We start from the raw sequence: 10,232 nt of genomic DNA on the forward strand, positions 1-10,232 counted from the left end.
GCAACCTTAGTGAAAATTGAGTTGAGATTTGAGATAAAATAGTTTTATGAGATTTTAAAGGAGGGGAAGAAAGTTTGGTTGGGTTGGATTAGGGTTGAAGGAATTTAGTTAGGTTTAGGATTAGGGTTGGACTAGGGTTGGCCTCAACCCAACCTAATCCGACCCAACTTGCAGCCCTAGTCAAAATCTGTGCCTATGCAAGGCTTTCAAGCCTATGACTTTAATTGGAAAATATTAAAATTCTTTGTTACGTAAAGAATATTTATTTTCCCTGCCCCCTCTCCCAATCCACTTTAGCTTTTGGCCCCCCTCATAAGAAGTTAACGGCTCCACCCTTAAGAAAGAACAATTTTTCCCATAATGTTTTAACAACTTTCCCTCAATGTGAGAAAGCTATTTATCTACTTGGGAGATGGAAACGTTATCGTAAGTGATTCCTCTCGGTAAAGCAATTTACCATGGGACCCATAGTTACCAAAAGGCAAAAATGGAATTGATGCATTGAACAATTTCCCCTCCCCTGTTTATTGAAAGACAAGAAGGGCCTTATATTTAAAGCTGTGTTTGGTTTGAAGGAATATATAGGGAAAGGAAGGAAAAGGCAAGGAAACCTTTACAACCCTTGTATTGGTTCCCCATCTTTCCCTACTTTTTCCTTCAAACCAAACATAGCCTAAAGGTAAATCATAGTGTGTATTTTGTTCCATGTAATTTAGGTTTTGTTTTGAAAAGAATGCAAATACAAATATATTAAGTGCAAAATCTTATAAATACGGTCTATATTTGTATTTTTAAACTTTGTATTTGCACTAAACATATTTGTATTTGTACTATTCCCAAATGAAGGCTGAAGTCAAATTGAACTGAAGAACTATTAGGATTTTAATGAAACTTCAATGTCAAGGACAATTTCATGTCATCACCTATGAGTAAGGGTGTAAATGGACTGGTTTTGGATTGGACCCCATCTAGTCCAAAATCAATTTGGACGGATTAAACGGATCAATAAGACATATTGGATTAGACCAATCTGGTTCAAAATACTTATTAGATTTGATTGGACCTAATTCGTCCATAACAAATTTATATTGGATTAAGTTAGATTAAGCCAATAACTGATCCATTGATATAAGATAAGAATATATGTATCAATGGACTAGGTTTGGATTGAAACCAATCTAAATCAAAATGAATTTGAATAGACTGGATTGGTACAAATTGGTCCAAAACATTTATTGGATTGGATTGGACCTGGTCCATTTATTATGAACTTACATTGGACTGGATCGGATTGGGGGTGGTTTTTGTTTAGCAATATCAATCAACAGCCGGGATGGAATTATTTTAAGAAGGTGAGGGGAGGTTTAAGTATTTTTCCAAAAAACTTAAGGGAGTGTTCGGCAATACGGCTGCTTTTGTTTTTTCGATATCAGTAAAAACAATATGCTTTGTTTCCAAAAACAAAACCAACCATCGTATGTTAGGCTTTTTTTTTTTTTTTTTAATTACACAAAAGAGGTTATTAGGTTAAACTCGTGGTTTTAAAAATTGGACCGGTTGACTCAGGAACCGGTCATGGCTCTGGGTCCAATTTTGAATCCCAAAACTGTCTGATCGGGGTTCAGACTGGATGGTTAGACCATTGGACCCAGAAACCAGTGGCCAAAGTGGTTCCGTCTCCAGGTCGAACCATGGTTAAACTCTTTCTTGCCTCACAATAAAAATAGAAACCCCTTTCAAGCTACCATAAAAAATGCCACGTGGAATATTGCCAACCTACCACCAAAAATACCACACGGCCGGATATTGCTGAACTGTCTAAATTATTTCTAGAAGTAGCATTGCCAAAAGCTCAAACAAAATGTTAAACTTCTGATCAGCTTAGCTTGAGCCCCGAACCGTAGTTTTAAATATTATAAGGATCTTAAGCAACCAAGGGAATGCTTGGATCAGTCAGTTCTTAAAATTGTGTGAAAAAAAATCCTATTTGGAAAGACTGATTTATCAAAAATCAGTAGATGAATCTATTATTCTTGATTTTTGTGATTTGGATTGATGCCTGAAGCTTTGTGAGATAGTTTCGCAAAACAGCAGATGATTTTTGAGTTCATTTATGACTTGGTACATAGTTTTCGAACAGCCGTTGACTCAGACCATCTATCGGACTATTCAGGCAATTGGTTCTGTTTTATGTCAAATTTTGTTTTTGGTAAAAAATCGTTGAATCAGTCAACGATTTATTGATCCAGGCGGTTGAGCTGTCAATCCGTTCAATGGTTTTTGGTCATTAATATTTTTAATTTTTTTTTATTTTTTATTTTTTATTAAAATGAGTTATTCATTCGAACCAGATGATTGAACTGTTGATCCGGAAACTAGTGGCCAGAAAGATTCCATTTTTGGCTCGTTTTTTAAAACCATGACTTGGTAGGGACAGCCTGATATGCTGGTAGACCTGTCTACCCCCCGAAACACCTTGTGTAGGGGCGTATCGGAAGGGCCCCAATACGATAAGTATCAACTAATATGCCCTTCATGACAAAATTTTGAACCTTGCATAAAAATTTTCATGTGAACAGCATTTCTACCAACTTTGGAGAAACCAAACACTTGAAAAATTGATTATTCTTTAAGAAACCAGGAATCATTTCTTCTTACCAAACGATTACTAAATGTTTCTTAAGAATATGTCGCTATTGGGCCATTCTCCGGCCAACCAGTCGACCCCCCGTATGCCCATGAGATGTCTGATTGAGGGGATGCTTCCAACTTCCAACTAAGCTTCGGAGGCAAGTCGATCGGTATTCTCAGTATTCACGCACGCTCACTCCAATCACAGATAACCTATCCAAAAGAAACAGCAAAGCCCATGTGCGGCACCCATCAGATGCCAAGTAATCCGCGTTGGACTTACAATCTGAAAGCCACACCCACTTTATTGATTGATTCAACGTTTTTTTTATTCCATCAACTTACAATCTGAAAATAATAGAAAAATACCTATCAACAAATGCACAATAGGCTAGCGTTTGGAAGTCTTCACACTTTAAGCCCCTTAAGTTGGAGGAAGGTCAGATCAGTAACATCATTTTTTTTCAATTGATGTGAACCATGGCTGCGACCCATAAACGAAATTTGATTCAGAAGTCATACCATGATATCATATACATATTCTCTTGATGATTCACCAACAAGAATGATCGTTGCAGAGTTTATCTTTGGAAAACTTGTGAATACGTGATGCTATCACGATGATGACGACCACTTTGGAACCTTTAGCCTTTAGACAATTAGAAGCATGGTTTTTAAAACCAAACCGGTCAGGGTCCGGTTATCAGTTTGAACGGTCCGACCATTTGACCCGAATGGCCAGCCCATTTTGACAAAAAAATTAAAAATTAAAAAAAACGGTCAAAACCATTCAAACAATTCGAACAATTAACCAGCCAATTCAGCAGTTTACTGACCAAAATCAACAGTTTTGAGAAAAAAGACGGGTTTGGAGAAAAACGGAACCAGTCAGGTGACCATTCCCGATTTTTCCGATCCCCCCATCCGGTGTGGTCCGGTTTTAAAAACCATGATTAGAAGCAATATTTTAAGTTTCAGAAATTTCGTCCATACATTACATTATTTTTTGTATTCTCGTACAAAAATCCAAAACGAACCATAACCAAATCCAAATCCCTTAATTTCATCCCAAATAAATAAACAGATACACCAAAAAGACTTTGGCTTTTCATAATTTCATTTGGGTAATCATGATTTTGAAGCTTCATAGCCCACAAATAAGAAAAACTTTGCTCTCTGCAAGTCTGCAGCATCGCTTCGCTTACACCAACCAGAGTGTTGGACTAGTGAGAAGAAGTGCAAGTAAGGACAACGTTATCACATGATTGAGAAGTGATGAGATTGCACGGTGGTGATAGAAGATAGTTGACGAGTATATAATAAGGAGCGCCTGAGATTTTCTCTTCCTTGCTCATGACAACCTGTAAACGGCTTTACGTGCTTTGTTATCAACTCACCAAATTCAATTCAAACTCCCGAGGCTCACTCAAACCGGTTGAAATATCATCACAAAGGTATAACGTGTATGTACATGCAAGACTCAAGAAGGAAGTCCCAACAACCAAAGAATTGACCCAGTTTGCTCTCATTATTTTGTTGTATAAGCAACCAAAAAAAATAAATACAATCACAACCGAAAATTTCCAGGGGAAAAAATAGCAATTGTGTGTTATGTAATCTATGAAGACAGGTTGTTTACCACTCGCAATTAAGACAGTTAAGGTCCGAATTGAGGGAGGTAGGTGCTTCTTTACAGGCAGGTGGGCATCAGTTGTCAGCTTCCACTGAAACCACGACTATGTTTCTTCATCCTCCCCATCTCCATCTCTCGGGTGGTTTGCTCACCGCTTGACCCAGATGGGTACAGACCATACTCGCTGGTCGGCTCACTATACCCACTGCTAGCGTACTCCTGGCTGCCTAATGCCATCTTCCTGAATTTCTTCATGTCCTCATTGTATTGCATTGTGTCATAATCTGAGCTCCCATAGGAACCGTAGACTGTGCTATGCCCAGGTCTGATGCCTTCGTTCAGATCAGCCAGAGAGACATCTCCTTCCAATGCCCGAACAATCTGCTTAGTTTAAAACCGTTATATTTGGTTAGAATTAGAGAAGGGGAATATGGCATTAAAGCCAAAATCCTAAAGCTTCTCAGACTGATATAACAGGCTGAGAAAGTCTGATTAAATTGAAGCTCTCTCACTTTAATTGAGCCGAAAAGCCAACTTGATCATAAAGATGATATGCCAAGCTCCAAATATCTAAGTTGTTACCTGGCTCATGCGGGGTCGACGCCTTGCAGAATGGCGTACACAAGAGGCAGCACAGGCAACCATCCGTGCCATCCCACTCTGGTCATAATCACCATCCAACCGTGGATCAGCAAGAGTGTCATAGTTGCCATCTTCTAAAGCCCTTGTAAGCAATGGTCTTGCCTGCAGTGTAAAAAGCTATGTTAATTCATTTCAGGTTTTGTGACCAATGATGCTCTATATTGGCAAAATTATTAGAAAATAATTCATAGCATTTTCAAGTATTGCTGAAAATTTCCAAGTGTTAACAGCGATGGCAGTGTTTCATTTTAAGCAGGAAAAAAGTGAGGAATAAGGAATGTTGCTTGGACTCTCCTACATCGATGACAGAATGGAATCCGACACTTCACAGATTCTTAATGACAGTTCCACGTAACATTTCCTTTTTATATCCTGGTTTGTTTGACATAAATGAATGCATAATGGCACAAGACGAATGCCGTTTTACGTATCAAAGTTTGCTTAGTAACAAAGGCAGCATAGTAGACCCCTTTTTTGCAAATATATAATGTTAGAATTCAAAAAAAAAAAAAAAAAAAGAACTATAGGTCCCCACTCTTGGACATGCATTGAATTTTAACTCCTGTGTCTGTGTCCATGAAACACTGCTTGCAACACTTCATAAGGAGAAAAAGAAATTATAGGTTGATACAAGGAATTACTGACCCAGTCCACCAAGCTATCATCCATGAAGGTTTGACTTGTATCAACAGGTCGGCGCCCGGTAATCAACTCCAGCAACATGACTCCAAAAGAGAAAACATCTGATTTATCTGTGAGTTTGCCGCTTGATGCATATTCTGGAGCCAGATACCTGTAACAATGAGTATGTTAATCTCCATAATGATTAAAAGCAGGGGGAAAAACAGGTTCCAACTTCACAATCAAAATTAGCAGAATTTATGGTTGCAAGCTCAAAAGATAGGCTCACATGGCCAGACTCTTGATTTCTTGCTCTTCTAATTCTAGAATCTATAAGACTTCAAATTGCTTCAATCAGACTAATGCCTTTGGTGGCATATTAAAAACTCATGGAAGTGCTTTTTTAAGGGGAGAAGAGAAAGAGAATAGGAAAAAAGTTCGAAGGATTGCTTTAACCTAGCAAGCCATTGATAAACATGCTTTTCAGTGGCCTAGTCCAGACACCTCCAAATTAGATAAAGGGGGCACATCTCTTACCACTGGTCAAAACTATATGTTCTAAAAGGGAAACAAGTGCATATTTATTTTAAAATTTTTAAAATCTAATGTGCCCAGAACAGAAGGGTTTCTTTGATTTTTCAGTAGTTAGAATAAAAGAAACTGGAATCTGACCAAACCAGTCTCCCTACTAACCAGGGATGCAATCCTGACCAGCAGTTGTAAAAACTAAACCAAAATGATAAGGTAAAATTGTTAAAAAAATACAAGAATTGAGAACTAAAACCAGGAACAAATCTCTGTGGTTTCCTCCTTTCCCTTCAGAGTTTTTAAACTTTCATAGTTGAATCTGACTTTAAAAAACAGCATTGGAGCTGATAATAGAAAACATGGGGGAATGAAATCTTACCCAAAAGTTCCCATTACTCGAGTAGAGACATGAGTGTTTCCATCAGAGGAAAATTTTGCAAGCCCAAAATCTGCAACCTGAGCAAAAACTCAAGTTCATTAACTCAAAGATACAAATAAATGTAAGAAACTAGAACACATCAGGTCTTTTCAGATAGTTTCAAGGATAGCCAGTATCACATCATTAACAAAATCAATGATACAAAACCTACCTTTGCCTCAAATTTAAAATCAAGAAGAATGTTAGCTGACTTGATATCACGATGAATAATCTTAGGATTACCTATAGTTGGAAAATTTGCAATTAGTATAAATACATGACTGTCATATCAAAATCTTACAAATCAAATTGTGATTTATGATGAGAAGATTATATAAGAAAACTCACAGTCTTCATGCAGATAGGCAAGTCCTTTTGCAGAGCCTAGGGCAATTTTCAATCTGGTGGGCCAGTCCATAGTTGGTCGCCCTTTTCCTGCAAGAAGTTATTTTCAATGATCAGATATTACTCAGAAAAACAGATTTCAGAAATGAGGTATCAAGGAATAGTGAGGTATGAGGAGCAACTTCACAATTGGAAGTTTCATATGGAAAACAACACAATTCATGCTTCTTTAAGAATATTGTGATTAGATCAATATTTTGGTGCTATACTCCTATACTAAGAGCAAAAGCAGCAAACAGGGAAATCTAGACTTACCGTGTAAATGAAACTCCAAGGTGTTGTTTGGAACAAACTCATAGACAAGCATCCTTTGTGATCCAGCCATGCAATATCCAACCAATGAAACAAGGTGCTTGTGATGTACTCGGCTAATAATCTCGACTTCCGCTTGAAATTCACGCTCCCCCTGCCCACTACCAGCTTTGAGCTGTTTAACTGCAACTTCTTTCCCATTTGGAAGCACTCCTCTATGAACATATCCAAACCCACCTTGCCCTAGCAAGTTGGCATTCGAGAAGCCATCAGTGGCCATTGCTAATTCTTCATATGTGAATGTGCTCTTTGAGAAGCCTAAGGCAATGCCAGGGGATGGTGGTGGGAGCGGGTTCTCAGAGCCTGAATAGTTGGATCCAGACCCTGCACTACTGCTTGTAAATGGAGGCGGAGGTGGTGGTGTGGGAACATGAGTTGGTGAAAGTGGTGGTCGTGATGCAACAGATGGTGGAGGAGTGGGCTTTGGCAGCATTGTGACTACATGGTCCCCTGGTGGGGGAGGAGGGGCATTATGTTGCCACTGTTGAGGACGTCCACCATAAGGGTCATCTGAAGATATTAACAACAGGAAAATGAATTAGCTTGAGTGCTAGCTTGAACCCTGAAAAACAGGTAGAATGATGCTTTAGCCTTTAGGAGCCCATATGTACAATATAAAAGGCATTTACCCATAAAAGGCATTTTCTGAATGACTCTATGACATTAATAAGATATGCCTGTTATTTAGCATGTCATATACTGCTTCTAACACATTTGTGTACTTCCGTAGTTGAAGCGATAAAAAGAGCCAACCCATATTTAAGTATGAAAATGACAAACAACAAACAGAGACACACTGATCAAAAAACAAAAAAAAACAACAGACACATTTAACAAAAATGCAAGTTGATGCACAAAGAGGAAATTTATTTCTGGCAATGGAACTTCCATTATCTTGCATTTGTTGATAAATCAAGCTCCTAGCATAAAAGTGAACAAATACCAACCCAGTCAAGTGCCACTTTAAAAGAATTTAGGTCATCAGTCACCTGTATGCAAGGATTTAGCTCGGTTCAAAATGCATTCACACCTTTTTTTCTCTCGGTTATCTCAAGATACAAAAAGAAGATATTCAGAGGATCTTTTTTTTTTCCAGCAAGCTTTGGTTTACAAAACAAATTTAGCAGTCTAAATTTAGCAGGGAAACAACTCCCGGTTGCATTTTCTCGATGTAGTTTGTAAACATATTTAAACTGAAAATAGCGATCCAAGGATTATTATCAAACTGAAAACATAACACATACTCCTGACTCCTCTTACTATCAAGAGACTCAAGATCCTAGACCCATATCAACATTCGGAGTATATAGAGTGCAGACTAATCTGAAAACTCTAGACAGAGAGGGAAGAAACGCTTGCTTTCTCGGGATTTCTTATTTTTATTTAGTTAGCCAATCCCTACGCACGAAACAACAAAGAATGGGATTTTCCCTTCGAAATTTACAGTTAAACACAGAACGATTCCAAATTTCTCGCATCTGCAGATAAAATTTCTTTAAGGAGTTCAAAGTACAGCTGTTGGACCCACATTCTCAAAAGGAAAAACTTTAGACTTAGAAAAAAATATAAGTTTGAAATTCATCAGTTCAGCTAATAAAAGCAAACATTTTTTCCAATTTACAACCTAAAGGCCAAAGCAGAATGTTTTCAGGATTGTAATACTACTATACTAGCCACACCCACACCTCAAATCCATAGAATGCAAACAAGCAGTATTGGTAAACCCCGTACCAAAACAAAGAAGACAATGTCCGAAGTTAGGTCTTCTGTATATAAAATAAATGAAAGTTCGAATTTTGAACACTTTAATGCTAAAAATGTAAAACAATAATCCAAAACCCGGATAAGAATATCAAGAAAAACGCCTGAGATTTTTCCAAATAAAAATCTTTCGACCGCGAGATTGTACCAATGAGCATTACCAGATTTAGGCTTTCTTCTGATCAATTGAATTTCAAATATCAGTTTTTTTCTTTCTTTCTTTTTTTCCAAAATTAAGCCAACTAAAGTTGAAAATCTCAATCCCGCAATATCAGCGCGGAGCAATTGTAACACGGGATCCGGGAAAGGAGGGGGGATCTCACCTTTTGGCCCCGTAGGAGGAGGTACGTAGTAGTCTACGCCATGATCTCTCCTCTTCTTCTTTTTACAGCAGACAAAGAGCAAGCTTAGCACAACAAGCACAGCGATCCCGCCAATCGCAATCCCAACGACGAGTCCGGTCGAGATACCGTTAGACGAGTCGGAAGAAGACGATGATGTAGAAGACGACGGCGGCGGTGGAGACAACAGAGATCTCCCGGAAGGCGGCGGAGGAGAGCGAGTAGATGGAGTGCTAGAACCAGAAGGAGGTGGTGGAGACGGGGTGCTCGATGTCGACGAAGGAGGTGGAGAGGTGGATGTAGAAGAGGGGGCTGGAGCTGCCGGGGGCGGCGGAGAGGCGACAGGAGTTACCGTAGAGGTAGAATTGGGAGGCGGGGGGGAGACGGTGGGAGATACAGGAGTCACCGGAGAGGTAGTATTCGTAGAAGGCGGAGAAGTGGGAGAAGGAGAGGCTACAGGGGGTGACGACATTGGCGGATTCTCGCCGAACAAGCTAACCTTGCTTGCAAATGATCTCAACGGAAAAACATAAGCTAACAAGACAACCGGGACGGTGGATGGGTTTTGTTTTATCCGGCAGCGCGTGTAGAAAAGCCGGCGAGCTTCTATCACCGGGCTTCTCCTTGTTTTCTCAGACTCTGTCTGTTTCGGTCTGCGAATTAATAAATGAGTTCAGGAATGAAAGAGGAAGAATTTCTTTTTGCGACGAGATTCTGCCGAGAATTACGTTTTCTCTTTTGGAATTCGAAGGTCCAAGGTTGGAGAGAGAAGACTGCCTTATCTTGTTTGGAGAGCGGAGATTTGAAAGTCACAGACTCACAGTGCAGAACAGCAGAATTGAGAAACCCTTTTTCACATGCAGCGCGAGCGCGGTGTGGTGGGGGGTGTAATGTGGGGTCCACACGATTACTCCGCTTCCGCTTCGCGACTTTTGACATC

At 39.2% G+C, this 10,232-nt stretch overlaps 1 protein-coding gene across 1 annotated transcript; it reads right to left on the reverse strand.

The window, feature by feature from the left end:
* Window positions 1–4,053: 4,053 nt before the first annotated feature.
* Window positions 4,054–10,232, reverse strand: LOC148842671 (proline-rich receptor-like protein kinase PERK15). Its single transcript, XM_088958658.1, has 8 exons — window positions 9,275–10,232; window positions 7,134–7,700; window positions 6,822–6,908; window positions 6,646–6,716; window positions 6,435–6,511; window positions 5,552–5,699; window positions 4,847–5,008; window positions 4,054–4,645 (listed from the first exon to the last, which is right to left on the reverse strand). Exons 1-8 carry the CDS (start codon window positions 9,762–9,764, stop codon window positions 4,346–4,348), a joined length of 1,902 nt encoding a protein of 633 aa, XP_088814784.1. The 5' UTR covers window positions 9,765–10,232; the 3' UTR covers window positions 4,054–4,345.

This window comes from Nelumbo lutea, chromosome 8 (genome assembly GCF_056320005.1).
Source record: "Nelumbo lutea isolate HS-2025 chromosome 8, American lotus-T2T, whole genome shotgun sequence".
Classification (NCBI taxonomy): domain Eukaryota; kingdom Viridiplantae; phylum Streptophyta; class Magnoliopsida; order Proteales; family Nelumbonaceae; genus Nelumbo; species Nelumbo lutea.